Source organism: Uloborus diversus, chromosome 6 (assembly GCF_026930045.1).
Source record: "Uloborus diversus isolate 005 chromosome 6, Udiv.v.3.1, whole genome shotgun sequence".
In the NCBI taxonomy this organism is placed as follows: domain Eukaryota; kingdom Metazoa; phylum Arthropoda; class Arachnida; order Araneae; family Uloboridae; genus Uloborus; species Uloborus diversus.
This window is the reverse complement of record NC_072736.1, coordinates 67,811,814-67,838,597: the sequence shown is the minus strand read 5'-3', so window position 1 is coordinate 67,838,597 and position 26,784 is coordinate 67,811,814. Positions and strand designations below refer to the sequence as shown.

The 26,784-nt window shown below is 31.0% G+C and overlaps 1 protein-coding gene across 1 annotated transcript; it reads left to right on the top strand.

Moving 5' to 3' along the window:
• The first annotated feature begins 1,554 nt into the window (after window positions 1–1,554).
• Window positions 1,555–25,808, top strand: LOC129223867 (autophagy protein 5-like). Its single transcript, XM_054858232.1, has 8 exons — window positions 1,555–1,680; window positions 8,620–8,733; window positions 10,860–10,990; window positions 14,042–14,120; window positions 16,268–16,430; window positions 20,258–20,349; window positions 22,577–22,688; window positions 24,098–25,808. Exons 2-8 carry the CDS (start codon window positions 8,623–8,625, stop codon window positions 24,220–24,222), a joined length of 813 nt encoding a protein of 270 aa, XP_054714207.1. The 5' UTR covers window positions 1,555–1,680; window positions 8,620–8,622; the 3' UTR covers window positions 24,223–25,808.
• The last annotated feature ends 976 nt before the right edge of the window (window positions 25,809–26,784 follow it).

Sequence of the window (26,784 nt, the reverse complement as noted above, 5' to 3'; positions counted from 1 at the left end):
AAAATCAAATCTGCAAAATTTCCCCCGATCCTAGATCGGACATATTCTGCACTCGTGTCAAACTGCCTTAGGTCAAGGACAAGCCTTTTTTACTCCTTAAAAGTGTCTTAAACTATTCAAAAGTTTGCTAAAGCTAAAGGGATTTATTATTATCAATTTGTATTCACTGCAATATTTGTTATGCATAAACAAATATTAATAAGATTTAATTAATGCGTATTTAATCATACTTTTCTCTGAAATGTTCATTTTAAAGACATTTTATTTAAAAATAGTCAATAACTTTATTACATTAAATAATTCCTAATATAACAGATACCAAGACAACTAGAGCATAACTTCGATTTAACAAAACCCAATTTAGTGATAAGTTTCACTGGTCCGGAATTGACTTCATTGAATGTACATGCTCCTCGATTTTACAATATCCTTGATTTAATGATACATTTTTCCAATCCCTTCAGAATTGTTAAATCGAGGTTATACAGTTATTTCATTTCCATTTATAACTCAAAGGCATGTTAATAAATGTTAAATATTTAAGTGCAAAAAAAAAAAAAAGGGTTTTAAATTTTTTAAATGGTTTTTGCATATAAGTTTCACATGATGTTTTTAAGGAAATCCTTTTTAAATCATAGATTAAAGAACAATAAATTAATGATAAAATTATGCATTTCTTTTTAAACTTATTTTTTTTTTAAATCATATATTTAATTTTATATATTTTGTAGCTACAAAAGTAAGTCATTTATTGCATTCAAGTTGATTATTGCACTTTAGTTTGAACAGTTTCTTTTGCACACTAAGTAAACACTTTTGTTGAATGAATCAAAAAATTTGGTTACTACTATGAAAAAAAACATGCTTACAAATTGAAGTTTTTAATGAAGAATATAAATTCTATGTAACTGGCTTAGAAAAGAAGCTTTAGAAGTTACATATATTATACTTGATTTTTCACATTGAATAAATATTCAATGTAAAACATAAGTTTGACACATTCTGTTTGATATTTTCTCACAAAATAGTTTCTCTAAAAAACACCGGAGAAGATGGTAAAAACCACGGTACTTACTGTACCAAAGCCTTGCAATTAAGCACAAGCAGTGTTCAAGAATGTATTATAGGGAGAATTAGCGATTGTATTAAACAAGATGTTGTAACACAAAAAAAGGTAAAATAATCACTAACTACACATGCTAACACTTATCTATACTACACTACAAGCTTAATGATGCAATAAAATATTCAAAATTAAACTTACTGATCACATTCAAATACTATCACACGCCTAACCAAAGAGACGCGGAAACGGGAAACACAATAGCACTATAACAATAGATAGTAGTAGAAGTGGAAAGTTTCCATTGGAAACAAGGACACAAGGCTGTTTTTAACGATTTGGCGTGCTTTGGCGATTTCCTGTTTCCAATTTGGCGATTGCCGATTCCTATAATCTGCTTCTTTCCGACATAAACACAGTTGAAGTCAGTTGTGACTCTTGAATAGAATAGAATAGAATAAAGCAGAAGTAAAAAAAAAAAAAAAACAGCTGTGCAGTGTGTTGTTGCTAAGTCCTGTCTGCTGACAGTTTCAAATCAAATTTTTATATCAATGTGCTACTCGTTGTAATAATATGATAATATAAATATTTCTGCAAGCTATTTCTGCAGTACAAAGGTAATTAAGAGTGGGAAAAGAATTAACATTGGCTTCAGAAAACTACAATCTTAGCTCGATCATGTTTTCCAAAATTAAGTAAAATACGGTTTTAATTTCTTGATTACTTGATTCATACATGGACATCTGTGAAAAATTTGCAAATCTTTGTTGAGTTCTGTCATTTAAAATTGATGTGTCATTTATTGGTCATGCGTTAATCTGAACAATCAATCTTCTGACTGCTTATACAAAAAAGAAAAAGAAATCCATTTAGCAATAAACAGTGAGACACTAAAGGGCAATTCCATGGTGTCGGTCTTAAAAAATGAAGAAAAATTTCAGTTTTAATTCCATTTACCAACTATAAACTGATCCAAAATGATTAAATTGATTTACAAGCAGGGTTGATTTAAATCGTGATTAAAATAATGATTTAAATCAAGTAATTTTTTTTTTTCAAAAAATCATTCATTTAAATCAATTGATTTGAATTAAGTGATTTTTTTTAACAAACTCATTAATTAAAATCAGTTGATTTTACTTTTATAAATTAATTTCGCATTTTTAGAATGTACCTATTGCTCTAAATTTAACTACACTGCATTATAATCTCTTAACTTCAACTGGCAAAACTACATAAATCCCTCTTTCTTTAACTATGCACATGGTTCTTATACTTTTTTACATTGATCATGTCATGGTTCATCACAGTAATTGGTTTTGCATACATTTTGGTTTCGTGGAATTTTTGTTCTGGGTCAGAGAACTTATTCAAAAAATGAAAACAAAAAAAGAAATCTGAAAAATATTTTTTGACGAGTTCAAGCAACATTTTTCAAAGAAGTGTTTCCTGGTTAGCTTTTATTATTTTTTTGATGATCATTAAACCATCATTTAGTACAGTTTAACTTAAAGTGCATACTGCAACCAGATTTTTTGAATGAAATATTATTAATAACTGTTTTATAGGAAGGGTCTCACTTACCCCGTAAAATTTTGCTATAAGAGATCCCCACACTATGGGGTAAGTGGTTCCCCCCATAAAAGTGAGGATTTGAAAATCAAAAGCAACTCTAATGAAATATTTGTATGAGTGAAATACAAGACAACTGTGATGACTTAGTAGGAATTGATATTTCAGCTACAAAAACTGCTAAAGCTGGTGATTAGTTATTTGTGAAACTTACGTGAAAGAAAACCATTAAGATTTAGTCTAATGTTGATAAACGTTCTTCCTTAGCCAACTTTACATAGATGGTCATTTAGTGTTTCCAATTTCTTTTTCAACTTACGTATAGTTTTGGCTAATTTGCCAAAATTGATTTTAATCAACTGTATTATTGTAATACAGTTGATTAACACACCATTCAACACACCTTTATATGTAAAAGTAAAATATATGCCTTAAGGCTTTCAATAAATTTCACAAATGAATTTTTTTTTGTTTTAAAATGTTCCGTGATACAGATCTAAAAAACAATAAATTTCTCATAAATGGATGCATTTTTGCAAAAAAGTAATTCACACTAAAAATTTACGTACTTTATCAAGTAAGACTCCCTTATCCATTTTTAGATATGCTTCATTTAAATTTAATTAAAGGGGAGTTACCCACTTACCCCTTGCTATGGGGTGAGTGGGAACCCATTTGATAATTTTAAAAATATAATCCTCAAGAATAATTAAAGCATTATTTTAGAAAACAATGATGGACTTTTGTTCAGTAATAATGTCCAAGATAAAATAAGACAATAACTTTTAATTTTTTTGTTTTGAAACTTTTGTATAAAGCAGGGTTGGCAAAAACCCGGGTTTTTTTAAAAAAGCCCATGGACCCAGGGTTTTTTGGGTTTTTTTAAATAAAACCCAAAAAAACCCAACTAAAGCTGGGTTTTTAAAAATAAATGTGGGTTTTTTTTTGTCTTTTTGTAGGGAAAATGTGGGGTACTTGTAGCATATTGTAGCTGAGTATATGGACAAAGCGCAAAAATTGTCTTGGGGTAAAAAAAAGCTGGAAAACTAGTTAAAATTCAGCGTTTTCTGAAGAAAAGTATAAAAGACGACAAAACCCAAGAATGGTGAAGTTTCAGATTTTTTAGTTTCCATGATTACCAACAGTTACGGCAAAGTTGCTTCTCGAGTGATAAAATCTATTGTTCGTTTTTAATTAATACTTTTTTTTTTGCATTTTACTTTATTGCATTTCATTTTGTTATGCAAAACTACTGTAGACCCTCAAGTAGTTTAAATCCCTTTTTACTGAATTCCAGCTTAATCAAGACATTTCTTTGAACTTTATGTTGCCTGTTTTTCTATTTTTGTGTACAGAGTAAGAATTAAACTTTTTCGTAAGATAATGAAAATACTGTACATCCTAATCTGTTTTCTGTATGACTGTTTGAGAAACCTGTTGAGTTCTAAAGAATATACCTTGTTTATTCGGGATTTGTGACGTGTTGGTTTACAGAAAATAATTCACCTGAAAGCCTTTTAGCTAGAGTAGTTTCCTCTGTAAAATCTACAAATATTGAGAAAATCAGATGTGACAGGACTAAGTCAAGATAATTTGAGTTATTTATTGACCAGTCAATGAAAAAAGTTAAATATATTTATTTAAAATCTTTGAAGTATTTTTTTTTTTAATGCCGCCAAGAGTTAAGAAATACTATTAAAGTTCAAAATTCGTTTTTTTTTTTTTGTCCATTGTCTGTGGTAAAGAACAAATAAAAAATAAGTTGTAATTGTGAAAGTATTTAAATTAATCAATTTTTTTAAAAACTTCTCAGAAAATTTTTAAAAACCCAAAAGTGGGCTAAATAATGGGTTTTTTCAAAAAAAACCATTGGGTCCAACCCAATTGGGTCCAATCCGGCCAACCCTGGTATAAAGTTTTCAAAAACAAACTGTTTTCAAATGGGGTCCTACTTACACCAATCAACACTACATACGTATATACAGTAAATTCACCTAAGTTGTTTTTTATGCATGGTTCACTTCAACTTTGAAATTAAAGGCAAAAAAAGGTGAGGCATATTTGAAAACATATGCTGTTTAAAGGAATGTAACAGTGTCAGACGTAAATGGTGTCGAACGTTAAAAAAAAATTTACATCCGACACCTAGATTTTAATAAAAAATATTCACTTGGTACAAAATAAAAATAGGTTACATCAATCAGATTGAAAATCTTACTTTGTACCCAAAAATACATGTGTGTAGCTTTAAAATTATTGGCTCAGCATAATTATGCATGTTGATGTCGGTTGTAAAACATTTAATGTACCCCAGAGAAATTCTTTTACAAATAAAAATAAATTATATTTTGACACATTTTTGCAACATCACTAGCAACACATTGTATCTTTAAATGGTTATTCATCTCAAACTCAATTCATAATATTAGTATGTATTTTTCAGAAAAACAGAATTTCTTTGAGAGTCGCCAAATATGGTTTGAATATACTCAAGATGTTGACCTTAGTTTAACCTTCTGTAATTTATTTATAACTGAAGTCATCAAATTTTAGACAGGCATTTCAAAATGTACAACTCTTTACCTTTAAAATGATACCCTATTTGTTTAGAAATTTTAATTTCGAAAATTTGATCATCTGGTTGTCCCTATCATGGAAATGCCCTAAAGTGTCGTTCTTGCCGCTTTTTAAAATTAGATCTCATTATTTTATTTTATTTTATTTATTTATTTATTTTATTTTATTTTATTTTATTTTTTTTTTTTTTTGAACTTATTTTTAAATCTATAAGATGGGGGATAGAGGGGCACTTGTGGACATTTTTTTAAACTAACCTTTTTCATTTATTCCTTCATTTTTTATTATTTTTTACTAAATGTAAAATAATAATTAATGACCCTGGCTAAACTTTAATTCTTTTATCTTGTAAGAGAAAGATTTGGACATTGCCTTCTTTCACTATTTCTCTTCCTCCAGCTATTCTGTTATTTACCAAATGTTGAAAAACTTTTTATTTAAAGCTTCTACATAGCTAAATGCAAGCATTTTGGCTAAAACATTTGGACATGTCGTTTTGTACCTAATTGAAAAGATTTTATAAGGTATGAAGATGACATTTTTTCATTCTTCACTTTTAAGGACATGTTCACTGCTGTGGGAATACTTCGGGATTTCATTCAACTGGTTAAAACACAAATAGTGGTAGACACAGGGGACCCTGGAGTAAAAAGTGTAGAAATGAAAGATTTTTTTTTTCCTGATGTATTCAACAACTAAATTAATGTGGTTTAAATTTCCTGTAGAATATGTTGTATAAATTTTCAATGAATTGTACAATGTTTAGAAGTAAATTGTACAAATGTTCAACTTTCCATGTTGGTATCTATGGAAACAGGTGAAGGTACTTTTCTGATTTCTGCAATCGGATGCTTTTATACTTTTCTGATGATCCTCATTTATTTTCTGAGAGATGGATCCATTACAAGGCTATACAGGCCCATGCTAGCCCACCAGAAAGCCTGGACGAATCCCGGTGTGCCCTCCCCTTACGGCGCAACTGTCTTGATCTTCTTATTCTTCTTTCGTTTTGTCAGCAAGTGTCAAATTTTGAAAGAAATCGTCGCAAATGGATTTCTTAAAGTTACAAGATTCTAAAGTTAAAGTGTAAAGAACTTCTTTGGAAGTTCAGTTCTGAACAAATACCGGTGGAACATCCTTAGACCCCATCTCATCCCTTAACTTCATGACCTATAAAGATCATGTTTTAAACCTCAATATGGAGCCCTTTTTGGGGAAAGGATGCAGAACTTCTCATTTCCCTAAAACAAAAAATAAAGTTTCTGGGGTTTCAATATGAAGACATATGTGGGGGAAAGTTCTGGACTTTATGACTTCTCCTAGCGTCATCAAAGATGGCCTACAATTCATTTTTCAGGCTTCAGTTTTCGAAAAAATTCCAGGGGACATCCCCCGGAGCCCCCTTTTACTAACATCAAAAGTGGTAAAAAGAAGTATCATCCTGGTACTACTTTTCATTTCCAAAAAAAAAAATCAATACCATTAAGGGTTTGATTGATTATCCAAAATAGCTTCCGAGTCCATAACCGAATCAATAGTCGAATGGGGTGAATAAATTAATGGATCCAGAATGCTGGTAAAAAATCTTTTTTTTTTCTTTCTAGACACTCGAAAATACTTCATTTAAACTTCTTTAATCACATGAACTATTTTATGAAAAAAAAAACAATATGACTCATTTCTTGTTTTTAAAAATTTAACTTTCATTAGTCGCTCCCCCCTCCAATGTAGACACCTGATTATTGTGTGGATACACCCCTGACCTGTAAAACTTGGCGCCCTATAGCTATTTTTAAACCACCCTCTTTAGGCGTCCTGGGGCTATACCACCGTACTTTTGAAGGCAAAAGCATTCCACAATAATTTAAGATATAAAAAGGTTTTGTATTTTCCGTTCACATTCGGTAAGGTTAAGCAGCAGTATGTTTGTTTCCAATTCTTACTTAAAACTTTATCCATACATTTAGTGCATGTAATATTCATCCTCCTGAAGCCACTTTTTTAATTGGGGAATATACTTAAGGAACCAGATAAAGGATCCTTAATCCAATATTAAGGAAGAACTTGTAAATCATAGTCATCCCCATATATAGATACTAGCTGGGTTGTCCGGTCTATTTTGAAAACAAAAATTGTGTCAAGTGACGTATATTCAACAATCAGGCATAAATAAAAGAAAAAAAAATCATCATGGAAAATTTCAACTCCAAACAATGATGACCGATATTAAAATACTTTTAAGAAATTAAAATAAAATAAGAAAGATGGATTTAAAAAGCGTAACTATGGAAGCACAAAATGAAAAAAGTTTCAGAATTGAAAATGAGAAAGATAGAAACAATGGATTCAAAAAGCGTTACCGTGGAAACGCAAAATAAAATGGTTAAAAACTTGAATAGAGAACAGATTTTTGAACTTCATTTAATTCACTTGTAATTTTTTTCTAATGGAGATAGAGAATTAAACTTCCGACCATAGGTCGAGTTAGATCTGGAGTAAAAAAGGTAGCTCTTTTCAATGGTGTCAAAACGAAAACTGTAGGACGATTCATTCACTTTTTATTGATAAATTTAATGAAGAAAGTAGTGCCTAAATTTCAGTTAAGCTTAAACAAATTCGAGCTAAAAATGTAAATAACTCCCGCCGCAATTAAGTTAGAGCGTTGGAACAAATTGCGTAGAACGCGGAAAATTCTTCCCTTTCCAACGATATATAATATTACTAATTGCGAGTAATTTTTAACCTCCATATTTAGGAATTTATGTGAAAATTTGGCCTAAGTTGGAATAAGAAAAGAACTATTCATCGAATTTTTTTCGAACTGGTCTGCAAACCTTCTCAGGACTTAAAGGAACAAATTGTGAAAATTTCAGCAAAATCGGCCGGGTAGTTCTCGAGTTTTGCGAGTTCAAACAAACAGACGCTTTTTGGACACTTCATTTTATACTATGTAGAGAAATGTAGACGCATGCTATTCGTGGAAACATTTGCTGCCGTGCAGATACATTTGCTGCAGGTATGTACATCATCCCCCAATAATTTTTTATTAATATCAACACATTAAACAATGGTTATCTTCAAAATCTATAGATGAATTAATAAAAAAGTTTATCTCTTGCTTTCATGAGTGCATGAATAAAAGAGCAAAATAAGCATTGCATTACAAAAAATATACCTACCCACTGTATATTGTTTTACATATCTGCAGATACTTTGAGTTGTATGCACAGATATTTTATATTTTTATCTTACTATGGTCATCCCAACAGGAAATTTGAAAGTTTGGTTCAGGTGAAGAATTAGTCTGATCTTTTTAACTTAATAGTTCTAATAATGTGCAAAGACTCATAAATTTCAAAAATTTTGACTTTTTTTTAAAAATGATTATTATTATTATTATTTTTTAGGATATGGCAGCTGACAGGGAAGTCTTAAGAGAGGTTTGGAATGGCCAGTTACCCATATGTTTCCGTTTAGCTTCCGAAGAAATCTATACTCTTCAACAACCAGAGCCATTTTATGTTAGTATCATTCATGCTTAAAATCATGTTTGAATTTCAATGACTTGTATTTGGTTGTATATAAAGACAATTGAAAATAGTAAGTAAACTGAAGCCAAAATGACATGAAATCAGGCGTGGATACGGGGGGGGGGGGTGGCATGGGGTCATGACACCCCTCCCCCCTAAACCGTTGACAGTAGTATCCGTCCACATCAAGAGCGCCCATATAGGAGGGCAGGGGCGGGGGCTCAGACCCCCGCTTTGAAATGAGAACCTCCTTGCTTTTAGTGCTTTTTTCTTTGAAAAAATGTATAAAAAATTTCTTTTCCTGCCATTAATGAATAAGTTTTTAAAAATGCCAAATTTTAATATCTCTAATCTGTACTGGAATCTGTTTCCATGGGGAAAATAGTCTGCTAAATCATGGGGAAATTTTTTGAGCCCCCCCCCCCCTTTAAATTTTGCATATGGGCCCCCTTGATCCACATTGTGTTTAAACTCCTTATAAATAAAATATAAAGGATTTCAGTAGTCTTTTTTAATTTATTAACCCTTTTGGAAAGTAAATATTTGAAATACTATTTATTTTACTGCTTATGAAATTAATATGCAACGTGAATGCCCTATTAGGTGCCTTATTCCTGGCCGAATTGGTTCTTTTCATTGACACCCAAGCAGTTTCAAAAAATTTTCGTACTCAAAACCGTAGGTTCGTGTATGGAGGGGTCATTCTTCAGCTTGCTCCCCCTAAAATGGTAGTCTGTATCTGCCCATGGCAATGAAATTACCAAGAATTAAATTTCTAAATGCTCTTACTGTATTATCCTGCATTAGCTGGCATGCAGCAAAATACGGCGTTCATCAGATTTCCAATAAAACCCTTGCTTGGTTTTTTCCGGCATGCCGGAGAAAATAAGGTTGGAAAATACATGGAATTTAATGTAATTAGCATATTTTTATTTTAAAAATGTGAACTTTTTGTGTTATCTTATTGATAGCGAAAACGGCGAAATTTCATTTTAATATTAACGATGGTTTTTTTATTCTTTGGATCTAAAAAATCTAACTATGAATAATTTAATGAAAAATTAAAATAAAATACAGCAAACCTTTGCAGTCCTAAATTTTATTTATTTTGTAATTAGATGAAGCATTGTGTAATAAATAAAAAATAAGTTTACCTCTCTGAGAGGAATTTAAAATAATATATAAAAAATTAAAATTCATTACAGTCACTATGATTGTTCTTTAGTCAACCATTTTATAGGCATATAAATTGACTAGGACCATTCTAGCTGGGCCCAGAGCCTGTTGCTGGTCGTCACTTTTGTATTTGTATAACTGAATTCATAATGAATGATTGAAATCAATGTAACGAACACACACTAATGTAATCTCTTTTCTTCTGGAAATATCTGTATTCTTGATTAAATAAATCTTTCATTCTTTTTTTTTTCTTTTTTTGTTGCAAAATGAACCTTGAATTATCCAACATAGTGGATAATTAGAATTCCCGGCATGGTGGTTGCTGTTTATTGACACTTAATGCCGGCTGATGCACAGTTGTACAGTAACCATTTACATAAATGTGTCAAGGTCAAGTGTTTAAATTAGATTAGATAACTATTTGTAAAATTAATAATTTAACACAAAAGTGAAAGTGAACAAAACAAAGCGGCTCTATTAGAGTATTTGGTAATGCACTGAAACTGTATCCTCTTGTATATGATTTTTTTGCATTAATAATAACATTAGTGCTAGTTTATTGACATTACACTAATTATTGACATTTGTAATTTAATTTTTCATACAATAATAGTTTGGGGTTTGAGATAACCTTGAAACCAATTCCAAGCCCAATTAGTTGCTTTTCTTTGGATTCAATGTCAGCTGTTAAAAAAGTAAATCAAAATTTTGCCAATTTGAAGTTATATATGTCAATAATTGGTGACCATATCAGTAATAGGAGCCTCTATTTTTGTATGGAACCATCATAGTGTAGAGATTTTCTATGTTCCCTACATAAACAATGTTTTTTGTCAATGTTGCAAAAATTATCGATTGTGAACATGTACTCAATGTTTCTTTCACAAAATGTTATAGTATGTTGATTTTGATTAAGTCTCTGATGCTTTTTCCAATAGCTAATGGTTCCTCGATTAACATATTTTCCTCTTGTAACTGATAAAGTGCAAAAACACTTCAGCAGTCATGTCAAGGATGAAGCAGTAGGATCTGAAATGTGGTTGGATTATGATAGTCAGCCTTTAAAATGGTTAGTATTGTTTATCACTGTTTAAATCTTTAGTTAGTTGTTTCTAGACAAAAAGTGCTATACAGGATTTTTTTCTTATTTTTTGATTGTGAACTTAAGAACTAGAACTATAAAGCATACTTTTTTAGACTTTTCTTTTTTGCTTACTTGCACAATGTACAGGAAGTATTGTATTCCCAAAAACATTTGCAATCAAAATTTGGTCTAAATTTTAAACTTTACTTATGCCCAAATAAAAGGTTTAGAAGTTTTTCATGCATCTCCGTGCGTACCAGTGAGCGTATGGACTGCCAAAATGTCCTCATTAACCACTCCAATTATTTGTCATGAGTTTTCTTGTGACATCTGTATGCGGATATCAAGGATGAATTTGTAAGTTTTCGGGTGCCAGAACACCACCATGAAGTAATTGAATCCTGAATCAAGATCAATTTTATGTTAAAAACAAATTTATTTTGCCAGAAATACAGCACTTGAAAGGCATTACGACAAACAATTCACCCCTGGGCACATGTACTTACGTATGTATGTATGTGTATCTTAGAGCAGGAATTATTAATGGAAGGAGTACCTCCAATCAATCGCTTAGCAAAAGCTGAGGCAAGTCATGTGACTCAACAGTGACAAATGGTTGATAAGTTTTGTGTGGGACTAGTGAAAGAAACCTGATTTCTTCCAACCTGATGGATATGAACTAAGCATTCTTGCATGAGCTGACTTAGAACCATTGAGCATGTGTGGGAACTTCTTGTCTATCAATAACATAAGTTGCTGCCAAAGAGTTTGACTGACGTAGTGTGTGATGCTCTCATCAAATTTTATATCTTGAAGGAAAATGACTGAACAACTGGAGCAGCAATAATCCACCAAATTTTACAAGAAACTAGTAGACAGCTAAGTGGAAACCACTCTGAAGACCCATACAGATCTCGGTAACAATTTTCCAGTATACTCTTTTTGTACATGATTTAGACAATTTTGGCAAAAAACCATCCTGTGTATCAATGAGCTCTTTATTCTCCTGATGTGGGCCCTTGAAACTTCAGGATTTTCGTTAAACTCAAAAGCAATTAAATGGTACAAATTTTCAGATGGGAGAGGACTTTATGGCTACAAATACGGCTGAGCTAAACTTCTTTCACAAACAGGCTTTCTTGTAATGTTTCCAACAATGACAGCTCTGTTGCGAGAAGTATAGGGAGTCCCAAAGGGACTACTTTAAGGGAGGATTAGGTTTTAAATGCTCTAAATTTGCCAGTTTTTTTCTTTGGTCAAAGGCCGGATACTTTTCTCAAGAACTTGTGTGTAGCTACATATATAGCTTCCGTAACTCAAAAACAGTAGCGATAGAAGGTTCAAATTTTGCATGTAGACTCTGAGTGGGGGGGGGTATAGTTATGCACCTGCTCTTTTGGGTGCATTCACATGTTCCACAAAGGGTGGTCTGGTTGCACATTTTTTGGAGCAAATTGTTGTTCATTTCAATGCTGACTAAAATAATGTCATAAATTGGAGACCACTTGGCAATATATGACCAAGACTTTGATTGCAAATTTTTGACACCAACTTATTAATGTGTCTGTAAGGTGGTGACAAAAATAGCTTTTTGAATCTAATTCCAATGTTAGACTAATCTAATTCCAGTGTAGTCGACACTATTTAACAACATATCCATTGAATAAATGTAAAAGTTTTCAATATTTGGAAATGAATCTACGTAAAACCATTTTTTGCATCAGCTTGTGTCAAACTAGGCATATAATATTTAAAGTGTTTTCTTGCTCCCTCTGAGATCCTAATGTGTTGTAGTTTCGTTCTTAATACATGACATTCCCTACTGTTTCTGTGCAATTTTAAATCTCAGAGGTAAAAAAAATAGTACCTCACTTTATGTTTGAAAGTACATTCTCTATTTTAACCATACTTTAGTGGAGTAGAAAAGTGTCTCAAAAGTTATGCGTTTAAGAATTATTGCTTCTCATGCATGTACACATTTGTTCTAAGTTAAAGAAGAAAAAAAAAACTGACTATTTAGTAGACATACAAGGAAATACCTAGTAATCAACAGATTTGTTTTCTTTTTTTTTTTTTTTTTTTTGTTTCTTCATTTTGTCTTTTGGTTTTTATGGTAAGAGTGCCTAAAATAAATTAGCTCAGAGTTCACATTAAAAATCACTGAAGTTGCTCAGAGTTTTTTTTTCTTTTATCAATGCATTATAAACTTGCAAAATGAAAAAAAAAAAATTATTGAAATTTCATCTCCATCCAATTAAATAAATACATCAACCTGCAACTACTATGTGTTCCACGTTTCGTTAAAAGTGGTAACAAAACTGCCACTCCTTCTCAATGGGGTTGTTTCCTTCAGTCAAAAGTAATACTTTTTGCCCCTGAAATTGATAGAATAAGCAAAAAAAAATAACATGGACTCAGAAAATACTTTCATTTTCCCAACAGCTATTTTTAATTAATTTTTTTAAATGTCCAATTCTTCAAACAAGGTGTGGTCTTTATGAGGTCACAAATGATGCACTATGGCGCATCTTTCTACTGCATTTCCACGTTATGATAATCAAGAAGCGAATTACAGTTGCACTCTACGCTTGCTATCAACCATATCATTGCCAATACACATGAGTTAAGATGCAAATTAAATATTTTTTTTCTGTAAATGGCATTTCATCATTTGTGATGTCATCGGAAGAAGCATAAACAATAAAAATGCACTGATTTAAGTAATTTTTTTAAAATATGAAACAAATTATTTAAAAAATGGTCAGATCCTATGTTTTTAAGCATGCTCTTTCAGAAAAAAATACTTTTTAAATTTTGGAAACGACCCCATTCTGGAGAAGGTGTTTATTGGAATGAGCTGAACTGCACTGCTGGTAAAATAAAGCTATTTTCTGCCAGATCATGTATTATATTTATAATAACATTGTTGTTTTTGTTGTTGTTGTTGTTGTTTTTTGAAATGAGACAAAAAAAAAACTAAGTTCTTAATTTATGAATTGTTGTACTTTTGCTGAATGTTTTTTCTTTATATTGTAGGCATTATCCAGTTGGTTTACTGTATGATTTTTATGGAGCTGATTCTACTCTCCCTTGGAATGTAACAGTGCATTTTCAGGTAATGAATTTTATCCAGCTGTTAAAAGTTTTATTTTAATATTTACATTGAATAAAAGTTTTTTTGTTACTAGTATTTTGTTACATATGTGGAATCCGATGGTTTCTGATCTTAACACTAAAGACACTGTCACTCAACGAACGATTCTAATTAGCAATTATAAGGGAATTTTAATTAATACTAGAATCTATATACAACAGCTATTTACAATTATGAAATCAAATATCAATTCTACATTATCAACTACGGCATTTCACAGCAAAAACTATTCGGGCGGCTTTCCAGCGCGTCCTTCCATTATCGTTTTCTTGGCTCTTTTTCGCTCGTCGTCGCGCAGACTCGTGAAATATGTTGATTCCCGGTGGCGCCGGCTGCTTCAGCCATCTCAAGGCAGTCTGTTGCTAGGGCGCCCCAATCTGGGCTCCTACACATAATTTGCTTTTTTTCTTTTATTGAGCTGTTGCAAAGATGTAGTTGTGAAGATTCATTTGAACCGTTATAGAACATTCTTTTCTACTAGTTGTATCGTTATAGATTTTCTACTTTCAAATTTTAAAGTAATGTGACTTGTACTTTACTTTTAAAGTTTAAAATACTAAATAAATGCTTAAAAAATGTCCGGGAATCATTCCGGAATTGTTTCTTTTGCCATAAAAAGGATTATATTATTGCTTTTTGATAGAAAAATTACCAAGTATTGTTATAGTAAAAATGTTGCTCTTTTCTTTAAATTTAAGAAAAAAAAAGTTGCAACTATTTTCAGTTAAGCCTGCTGAAAAGATGGAATTTGTTATTAGCAAACCATGTAGACTGTCTTATTGTTGTAACCAAAAATATCTACTTAAAGTTAACTGATTTATGTCAGAATTTTATTTGCTTAACTTATTTTATGATTTATGTGAGTGAATAATTAAATTCAGTAGGTTGTGAAATTTTTGAAATATTGATCTGAATCAGTATAATGAATTTCATGGAAGGTAGTGGTGTATTTACTGGTTTGCAGAATAGTTTTAGGAAGGGTAGGCTGGTGTGACTAAACTAAGACTAAGTTACTTTAGCTTTAAATGGAAAAAGTGCATAGGTCAATATACTGCCAATGCTCTTTGGAACTACCTCCTATTTCTATGGCTCTTTCCTTATAGCAACCGATGCATGAAGTCCTGTATGCTGTTCCATAGATACAATGTTATTTTAACATCAGTTAAAACGTCCAAACTGAACCAACCATTCTTTCCAATATAACGCCCAAAATTAAGCTACAACTTTTTTGTGATTCTAAATGCTATGTATTCAAAAACTAAAAGATCCATTGAATGGAGTTGTTTCATGTTGAATGGGCCAAATAATTGATAAGAGGAAAAACTATTTAAAAAAAAATCTCAAACAAAACGGAAGCAGACCATGTACCAATAACCAAATTTTTGTCAGTTATTTTCGATAAGTACATTTAATTGCCAGGTAAACAGCAGTATCTACAAAAATGAACTTTTGAGATATTTGAAGTGCGTTTTCAATGCCATACAAACACTAGTAAAATATTGGAGTTGAATGTTCTTTTTGTGCTTTTTTTTTCAGCAAAAGCTGAACAAGCAAGTTGTACAATAAAGTTAAAGCAATGTAGATGATAAAAATGCAAAAAAGAGAGATGTTAAAAATTTATAGATACTGCTGTTTACCTTCCTAGGACAGGATAATACTGCAACATTATAAAATATATGTATATTATTTAGTATTTTTTTAGTTTTTTGCTTTTCTTTTAAAATAAAGTATAAGTTGCAAAAGTTATTCCAATATTTTTTAATGTTGCTAAATAAATACAATGTCTTGTACATTTATGTTATAGTAACCTCTTGATATAGGGATCAATTTTTTTTTGACAAGGGTCTGTATAACAAACATAAACTTTAGATATATATATACATTTGCATATATTGTTTCTTTTTTAAGTATATTGCTTGAAACCTTCTCATAAAGTTACTGTTAAAAAGGAAATTTGATTTTCATTGCCACAAAATTTAATCCAAAAATTCCTGTTTCATATGACTGTATTCTAAATTTTTTAATCTCAAGCTTTGTTGAACATTTATTTTTAATACTTTTTTTTTTTTTTTTTGTTAAACAAGTTCTCACTTGAACTTTTTCTTTAGGATTTTCCTGAAAAGGAGCTCATTCATTGTTCTAATAAAGCAGCCGTGCAATCTCATTTTATGGCTACAGTAAAAGAAGCTAGTGCTTTAAAACATAGGACGCAAGTGGTGCAAAGTATGGTTCCAAAAGAACACAAAGAGCTATGGCACGGTTTAGAAAAAGGTACGAAATTTGTAAAATTAAAGCGTGTTTTCGAACTTTAATTTGTACTTTCTTGCTTTTTTAATTAATTAATTAATTTATTTTTTGAAAATTATCTTCTTAACTTTTGTTGTAATAAGATTAATCATTTTGTTGTTGTTTCTGTAAAGGTTTTTAAACCCAGTTTTTATACAAAAATAAAATGGGAAAGGATTCTAACAAACACAGTTACACACAAAAAAGACAATTAGCTAGAAGTTTTGAACCCAACTTGACTGCTCCTTTATGTACCAAATGATCTTAAATCACAATCAAATGCCTTCTTGAGACAACTCACTCCTTGCAAATTATCACAGCATCTAGCAAGCTTTTCCACACATTTTGAACCCAGTGAAAAATAATAATTTTTCCTAACTTTGGAGGGATTCAAATAGTTTGAAACAATAGATAAGCTCTGCCATTATTTTTGTTGTTTAGATTATTTTCAAATTATGTAAAATATATTATTAGATTACCATGAATTATTGATGTTCTGCATTAGTCAAAGTCCTTCCCATCTCAATTGTTAAGAAGCAATTAATATTGGTTTCACCTGACTCGTCATTTAATAGGGTCAGAAGCAGACATATCTCCCTTCTACCCAGCTTTGAGAAATCAATGTATTTCCAAATATGAGGGTGTGGTTTTGTTTTTAAGTATAATATGCACTAAGTATAAACATTTTGACTGTTGGCAGGGATAAAGTATTCGGAAGGCCCTCTTTTTTCACAGAAAATCTTTAAGAAATAATTTGAGTTCTCAGACCGTTTTACATTTTACATAGGTCTACTTTTCCCCACTGACAACCACTGATACCCTTCCAAATCCAAAGCAGACCACATAATATCGAAATTATATTTCTACAGCAGTTATATCTAGTGAAATGAGAGGATTTCAATAAGTTTCCAATTTATAAATTTAACTACATGAAAATGACATAGACTAATTTTCACGAGCTGTTTGAGGAACCACGTGATAATTGCTAGTGGACCACAAAATGAAAAGACCTGATTTCTACGATATGCCTGGGATTTTTTCACAAAAAATAAATGAAGCAAGAGGAAAAAATTCCAAAAAATATTTTTCTTTCCACAAAAAATGAGTTAATATTTTTCTTTTTTTCACAAAATGGCAAAATAAAAAAACTTGATAGACCTCTGCTATGCCTTCTTGCTCACTAGAACTGGTATGGCAATTGTTATACCAAACTAAAAAATACTTTTGCTGTCAATAAATGCACCAATGTGTGATAATTGTTACTATACTATTATGCCATACCTGTCCTAAAAGAACAGGTTTGCAAGGAAACTGCAACAAATCAAGATAAGTTTCACAGATCTCTTGATTGATAGGAGGAAAAGGTTGTCACTACAGCTTTCAGTAAGACCTTTTTGAAGCTTGTTAAATTGACAATCAGCTTTATCAATATGTGCTATAATTTTGCAGCTTATAGACTTACTTTTGTGCATTAGGTGTAACATTTATGCATTTTGGTAGTTATTACTTGCTTTTTTTTTCTAGTTTATTTTTGCATTTTGTAAACTCTTTTGCATCTGCTTCTGTACAAAGCACTCATATTTATTCACAACATATTTATATCTCTTGAACATTAATGAATTTATATTTTAATATTTTTTAAACCTTTTTATTATATCATCCATTATAGAGGATTGTGACACTTGTTATTTTTATTATATGCTTAGATCAGGTTGGTAAGCCACCTGGAAGACCTAGAGAAATCATTTCTTGAAGAATCCTCAAATTAACTTGTTGATCAGGTTATTTTATTTGTTTATTTACTTTCAATTTTATCCATAAATTGTGAAAACCTTCAAGGATGATGAAAATCAGTCTGAAAATGTTCTCTGATTGACTTTCCTAAATTTTCCCATCTGATTTTTCCAAAATGCTTAGCCTCTATGAATCTCTGACAGAATGGTAATAATACATTGTTTTGGTCCAAGCAGTTGTTTTTATGAAAACTAGTTTTCTCCAAAATAAGGCTGTGAAGTGTAATTCATAGAGGCTTCTGGTGTCGGTTTATAGATTTTAATCAAATTTAGGGTATCATTATAAGTGAGTGTTTCAATGTAATATTTTGAAATATTAAAATTTGTGTTAATATCCAACTATTATTAACAACTCATGAAGTAACATGTTGCAGGTATTTCTTTTTTTTAGCCTACTTTCCCAGTAAAAGTCAGAAAAAGAAGAAAAAAGCATGAAAGAAGGCTTAATGCATCTTAAAAATATCGCGAAAAACAAAAAAAAATCAAAAATAAGTAAAATAATTAAATAAATATTGAAAAATTAAAAATTGGAAAGTAAGGTATTGAGATGGGGAAAAATGTCTGTCGGTCTGTCTGTCTGTCTGTCGGTCTGTCTGTCGGTCTGTCTGTCTGTCCCCCCCTAATAACTTTTGAATGAATAGTCCGATTCGAACAAACTTTTTTTTGTTCGAAAGATCTCGGCGAGTACATCTCATTCCCATATTTCACTTTTTGATTTGAACTTTTTTTTGTTCAATTTTGAACAGTTCAAAAAAATTTAACATTAGCGCCTACGGGGAAATTCAAGGCAATTCCGAACTGTGAGGCGAATTTGCTTCAAACAAACTTTGTAGGAAAAAGCTTTTGATGAAAAACTTGTATATAAAATATCTTTTTGATTTGAACAATTTTCCGTTCAATTTTGAACAGTTCAAATCCCTTAACATTAGCGCCTACGGGGAAACTGAAAGTCAATGTAGATTCCGTACTTGAAGGCGGATTTACTTCAAACAAATTTTGTTGGAAACAGCTCTTGACGCCAAACTCCAGACTCCGACTCCGAGAATTTAGGGGCACCTGACTCCGATTCGACTCCTGTGCCCGATAATTAATCGGACTCCGACTCCCCGACTTCGACTCTGACTTCGTAGCTTTGGCAAAAATTTATACACGGAGGACAGATGACTGACTCCGATTTTTGGATATTCGACTCCGACTCCTTTATCCCAAAATGAGATTGACTCCTCAGCTATGGTTTTAACTGTGAACTAATTATTGTTGATATGACTTGTTTTTATTTTCACGCTAAAGTTTTAATTTAGGCATTCAGTTTTCGGCGAATAAACTCGAAGTCATTCATGTTTCTACATAAAGATATACGCAGACGATTTTTTTTTTTTTTTGACAATGAAAATTATTTCTTTAAGTTGACATTTTATTGTTTTTATTTATTTTTGTAATTGCATTAATTCATTTAAAAAATTATTTTTGGCAACAGGGGAAAAAGAAACGATTTTTTAATATGATGTATTTATTTCAATAAGCTTATTAATTTTAATTATTATTTTTTCGTTTTGAAAACTGTTAAAGAATTTTTTAATGGAAAAAAGTGTATTAGCTGCTTTGTTTGAAAGGAGCTTTTTTTTTTTTTTTTTTTTTTTTTAAGATGAGTGAGGAATATTTTATTCCTAGAAATCAGCTTATGATATTAAAAAAATATGTTTGAAACAATTTGCGATTTTAGCTATTTTTGAGAATATTGATCAGGTAGTAGAAAGTAGTATGGGTATATGGGAAAGTAGGCTCGTTTAGTTCTGGACAGAACTTCTTGTTTTTTGGTCTAAAGAAGTTCAGGAAAAAAATCAAAGAATTTCTATAGAGAAATTATTAGCCACCCTGATAAATCGATTATTATTCTAAATTCTGAATTTGAATGTAGTTCTTGTCTGTAAAAAAATGCATCTCAACTTTATTTTATGTATTAGATTTTGCTTTCTACAATTATTCGTTCTTGAACAATGAATATTCTACTGCTTATAGATAAATTTGACCAATTTTGGGCTATTAATAAAAGATTAATGGAAAATCCAGGAGAACAGTCCTTCAAATACATTCCCTTTAGAATATACCAGGTACTTTTTCATTAATTTCATGTGTGTGTATTTGTTGTTTATGTAAATACAAGAGTGTATACATTAATTTTTCATGTATATTGAAATCGATGCACTAAAAAATGAATCTTATGTAATTAAAAACTGAGCATATGTATCTTTGTATGTACCTATGTCCAAGTTACTTCTCCTAAACGACAGTGAACTGATCGTCGAACCAGGTATCGATGGACTCGTAATCTTCCTGTCTTTATGTTTGGCTATTTAACATAATCCTTCAGTAATAATTAGCGGAGATATCAATTAAAAACTATTAATTATGACACTTAAATTTTAACATAAGATCCCTATTTTTTGAAGGCTTTCCGCCATTCAAATTATTATCCAGTGCTTCATCTCAACTTTCCGTTACAATGCTTTTCTTAAAATTTGTAGTGTGAAGAAAATCATTGAGATGAAAGATCTGTTGCCATTTTTTTCTCGAATATGCACAAATAAAATTCTGTTTTTTGTTTTAAAGGCTTTTCCTGTAATATGGGGATTTAAAGTGCTTACTTTTTTATTATTTTCCCACAATCTGTCCCAAAATTTGACTGTTTTTTCCTGCCGTTCAAGCCTGATTGTTGAACCCGCGTCACTTGAAATAACTTTCATTTATGCTTTTTATTTTTTATATATTATTTTTATTTTAACTTTTATTGAGGTAGAACGTGCAAAGCTGGGCAATGCAGCTAGTTGGTTTCTAACAATTGTTTCAAAGCTTTAGTTAAACCAGGGGTGATAGTGAACTCAAGTAAAAATTTCTGAAGAGAGGGTGAAATTTTCGGGAATTGGGAAAAAGTTTGACCCTCCGCCCCCCTCCATATTTTAATTGTAACTAATTTAGGCGAGACTTAAAAAATTATTTTCAAGTTTTGCTTCTTGATTCTGCTTTTGCGAATCACAGAATTTTGTTGTAGCGATTAAACGTTACTGCAAAGAATCCAAGAATTCATAAGTAAAATTTTGACGAAAGTTTTGTGATAGCCACAATATACTAGTTTTGCACTTATTTTCAAAAATGTTTTTTACTAAATGACCACAATAATTACCCTGCAGTCATTTGCCTATGTATTTTGAAGATATTTTGCAGTCAACTGCACTGAAAATCAAGAAATTTCTTTTATATGCTCTAACAAAGGATAAAATTCTTATCCAAAACAATTTTGTTAAATTTACACTACTGTTCACTACAAAAAAAGTATTACCTTAAATCTATACAAAAAGATTACTGTGAGAAAAATATACTTCAAAGTTTTGTTTCTGCTTTACGTTATTTAGTGTGTGTGTGACCTAAAACCAATCACAACTTTTTTAGTAATAGAACTGTAGAGTGAGTATAGAGTTTTTCTGTGTACTTGAAATAATTAAAAAATTGGAAATGAACAGTGTAAAAAATCAATAGTTTAGGACATTTTTTATGTAACCCTAACCTTAAATCTTTTAGGTTGTCATTGCAGACATTTTTCATGAATGTTTTCATTCATTTCTTCATGAATGAATAGCAAATGTTTATTGAATACAGGAAAAAAAAATAACCATAGTATTTTTTTTTCTTCTGCAAAAACAGAAGGATAAGAAATTAGCTTTTCCCAGCTTTAATCACTTAAAATTTATTTTGGCATCGTTTATTTTTCTGTGGAGTAAAATCGTGTATGCTCAATATATGCACAACCAAGCATTATATAAGTACTACCGTATTTTTTTTTCTTTGTTTACTATAGTTTTCTTAGAAAGTCTAAATCTTGTAATAACTTGCTTAAAAGGGATTCAGGTTCACAGACCCCTATTTGCCCCTCCAGTTTTTTCTTTGTTTAACATGGACCCCTTGTACACTAGAATGGACTCCTGGGGATCTATGTGGAGCACTTCTTAAACCAATGGTCCTGATTCTTGTGGTGCAGTCTTTAAGTAGCATTAAATATAATGTCTTTTAAATTATTTATTTTGATTCATTGCAATGTATCATCAATTTTCTTAAGCAGAAGAACATTTCAAATCCTTCATATGTTATGCTTGATGAATTCAAAATTGCATAAATTTAATTTATATCCGATGCTCTTTTTATGGAACTCATAGGCATGTGGTAAAATGGCATTTTTTTTTTTTTAGTAGACCTAAATTTTGTCCTTTTTTAAACAAGCATATGATTGTTTTACTGTCTGTTTATTTTAATGTCTGTAATAAAGCTTTTAAAATTGTTTTTCAGCCTGGCGTTTCATTGGTACAGAGCTTGATTAAGCCTCTGAATGAAGCTGGAGAAGTTAATACTCTGAGAGATTTGTTGAAAAATGCTGTACCTAGTATATTTGAAGAAATTGGTGAGTCCTTCCCCTCCCTCTTAATAAAACTAAACTAGTGATGCTTTACTTATGGTTTAAAATTGGTTTTGATACATTATATTTTTTATTTTTAACAAAAATATTTCTGAATTTTTTTTTTTTTTTTTTTTGAGCTTGTTTGCTAAGAAAGTAATAATAATAAAATAAAATTTAACTAAGCTTTGAAAAAATATAATAATAAAATAAAACATCGCTAGCCACAAATTATGTCCAATAATGCAATGCATGATTTTTTTTTTTGTGCTCATGAAAATGTATTAAATTATCCGAAAGACGTTTAAAAAGTAAGGGCTGTTTTAAAATAAAAAATCTACCACCCTTATGCAATATTTTGACATTGCTCCCGTGATTTTCCAAGCATTTGTCATGGCGTGGTACAGGTTTTTGTATACTTATTCGTAAAAAATTGCCGCCTGTGTAGTCAACCATGGGGTAACATGTTCTCTGAGCTCATTATTGTTGTCGTGCCACCGACCACCTAGAAAAGACGTTAGTTGCCAAAACAAATGAAAGTTGCGGCAAGCGAGGGGGGGGGGGGGGGCAGACCAGAGGATGTTTAAAAATGTCCCAGCCAAAGCCATGTAAGAGTTTTCATAGTTGACTACACATGCGGCAACTTTGTATGAATATGTATACAAAAGCCTGTACCACGCTATGATAAATGCTTGGAAAATCCTGGGAGCAGTGTCGAAAAATGTCGTAATGTGATAGTAGATTTTTGTGCAATAAATTGCTTTGCTCTGTCTATTCTCGTTCTTTTTTTATTCCAAAACAGACCTTACTTTAAAAATATGCCTCATGTAATTAAAGCATATTCTTTTTAAAAAATTAAAAAAGGAGTTTTAAAGCAAATTGCCACATGCAGGGTTATTTCTCAAAGTACGTTTTGAGTCATTTATACTAATTTAGAATAACATATAATTTTACATCCAAATATCACTAGCTCTGAGATGAAAGGGTGGATCCTAATTTATATACTTCAAACTTTACCCATTTGATTCATATAATTTATCTTGAATGAGCTTTCAGCTATAAAGATCGATAAATTTTCTAAGTTTTGTGATGACAAGTGTGCATTTGAAAAGATTCTAGTTTTAAGGTAAGGGGTATCTAGTCTTTCCAGTTTGTAAACTTTTTTAGTTGATATTTTATCTTTTTGCTCATAATTTTCTGTAATTGTGATCTACCTCCATCCATGTGAATGGATGTCTTTTTGTCTTCAATTTGTATAGCAATCGCTTTTCTTTATTACTATTTTTTTACTACATATGCATGTATTGCTAGTTATTATACTAAAAGGGTTACTGCAAAATTAAAACATGCTCTGACTAAAGTGAAAATTTTGTTTCTGTTTTAAAATCTGTCATTAATGTAAAGTTTTATTCTAGGAACCAAATACAAAGTAGTCATTCATGGAATTAATCCACCTTTAGAAATGCATCTTCAATGGATGAGTGAACATCTAAGTTATGCTGATAACTTTTTGCACATTGTTATATTGCCTCAAGAGTGATCCAGTTAAATTGTTAAACATTCTGGAAGCAGTTTTATACAAGCGTACCAATCAAGCATCTGGTGCAGAAGATATAATCAAAATGCCTACTACCAAGAAATGATGCCAAAGATGAAAAAAATCAATTGAAATACAGGATAATCTAAAAATCAGATATCAAAAATAGGGTCAATCCATGGAAAAAGGTCATTTTGTCCCGCACGTGACACCTCATATATCTCTGCATAGTATAAAATGAAGTCTCCAAAAAGCGTCTGTGTGTTTGAACTCGCAGAACTCGAGAACTACCCGGCCAATTTTGCTCAAATTTTCACAATTTGTTCCTTTAAGCTCCAAGAAGGTTTGCTGGCCAGTTTGAAAAGAATTCAATGAATAGTTCTTTTTTTATTCCAATTTAGGCCCAATTTTCACGTAAATTCCCGAATACGGGAGTGAAAAATTACTTGCACATATATTGCGTATCGTTGGAAAGAGTAGAATTTCGTGCATTCTACACAATTTGTTTCAATGTTCTAACTTACTTACGGCGGGAGTTATTTACATTTTTAGCTCGAATTTGTTTAGGCTTAGCTGAAATTTAGGCACTACTTTCTTCATTAAATCTATCAATAAAAAGCGAAGGAATTGTCCCACAGTTTTCTTTTTGACACCATTCAAAAGAGCTCCTTATTTTACTCCAGATCTAACTCGACCTATGTTCGAAAGTTTAACCCTCTATCTCCATTAGAAAAAAAAATTACAAGCAAATTAAATAAAGTTCAAAAATCTGTTCTCTATTCAAGTTTTTAACCATTTTATTTTGTGTTTCCACAGTAATGCTTTTTGAATCCATTTTTTATTTCCATCTTTCTCATTTTCAATTCTTAAACTTACTTTATTTTGTGTTTCCATAGTTACGCTTTTTAAATCCATCTATCTCATTTTGTTTTAATTTCTTAAAAGTATTTTAATATCTGTCGTCATTGTTTGGAGGGGAAATATTGCATGATGGTTTTTTTTTCTTTTATTTATGTCTGATTGTTGAATATACGTCACTTGACAAAATTTTTGTTTTCAAAGTAGACCGGGCAATGCAGCTAGTTTCATTAAAAATAATACTTTAAAAAGGTTAATGAGCAAATTTTTATTGCTTTAAAAAACAAAAACGTATGGGCGTTTTCTTAAGCAAAAGATTTTGTCATTACCTTTTTAAAATTAGTATTTTTTAATGAAATATATGAATCCTCACATGTGGGACAAAGTGACTACTTTTTCTTGCAATGACCCAATATATTTTTTTACAGAGGAATAAAAATGATAGCTATACTCACTACTGTTAAGTCAGTTTGTTTCATGATTCTTCCTTTAATATTATTTTATATCAAGGGAAATTAAATATTCATAGAAACCTTTTTCAATGAGTCTTCAGCATGGATGTGACCTGAGGGAGGCAGAGAGGGGCAACTGCCTCTCCCTAGAAGAAAACTTCAAACTCCAACGCTCTTTCCAAATGTCACTCAAGATGATTTAAAATTGCAGTTTTAGGACTTCAGTTTCGAAAGATTTCCAAGGGAGAACCACATAAGCACTTTTTCTGCTCTCATCATACCAAAAACAGCATAAAATGTTTTTTTTTTTTAGGGGGAGAAGCAAACTATAATTTCAAGTGATTTCTGAGGTCCACTTTGGGGGGGAGGCATTTAAAAACCTCTGTCTTGTTGCGTTTATGCTTGCCCCAACCTAACGGGAATCCTGGCTGTGCCCAAGTATTAACTTCCAAAGCAGTAGAAATAGTGCATAAATTGATGAACAAAACAACTCTACTGCTTAACCACCTAGGAAAGCAGTTGAAATTAATGTCAAAGATTTTACATTTAGCAGTTAAGACCATTCTTTTTTATTCATTATATTGCTCATCATTATATTTTGTTGTTAAGTTTTAAATGGTATTAAGCTTGGTAAGGGGAAGATTCTTTGCTGAATTCCTATTTATGTTAAAAAAAATTCCTTATTATCAAAAAATATTTTTTCAATAAATGTTAAGTTAAATTAAGCTGCTTTAATTTCAATCATTAATAATCATTAGTTATTTTAGATGTAACATTTTATGATTTTTCTTGTTCTATTTGGTTTCAATGATAAAGTTTTTTGCTTGCTAAAACACTTTTTATTACATATGGTTTTATTTCAAATATATCTATGCATTGAGAAACATTTTCAGAGTTTGATGTATCGTTGGCACCATGCTACACTAACAAATGTGAAAAGTTCCAAATCGCGTTTTTCAAATTCGATTGTTTGCCATAGTATGGCATATATGCCAAACCTCAAATAATATATATACTCAAAAGGGGTATATACAAAAATAAATACATACCCCTATACTCAAAAAGGGCTACCTACTGGTTATAACTACTTCAAATAATAGTTTTACACTTAAAGTTACTTATAAAAATTAAAACATTGAAAATAACAAAGGCATCATATGGAAAAACATTATTCTTTTGGTTCTCCTGAAAAGTGCCGATTTTCACATTCCTTAGTTTAGCATGGGGCCGAAGATGTATCCCCAATCAGAAAATA

Bases quoted from the DNA above. Each gene is read 5' to 3' on its own strand.
- LOC129223867 (XM_054858232.1), top strand. From the start codon at position 8,623: ATGGCAGCTGACAGGGAAGTCTTAAGAGAGGTTTGGAATGGCCAGTTA. The intron at 8,734-10,859 runs GTTAGTATCATT...TTTTTCCAATAG, and splicing joins AACAACCAGAGCCATTTTAT to CTAATGGTTCCTCGATTAAC. The intron at 10,991-14,041 runs GTTAGTATTGTT...TTTATATTGTAG, and splicing joins GATAGTCAGCCTTTAAAATG to GCATTATCCAGTTGGTTTAC.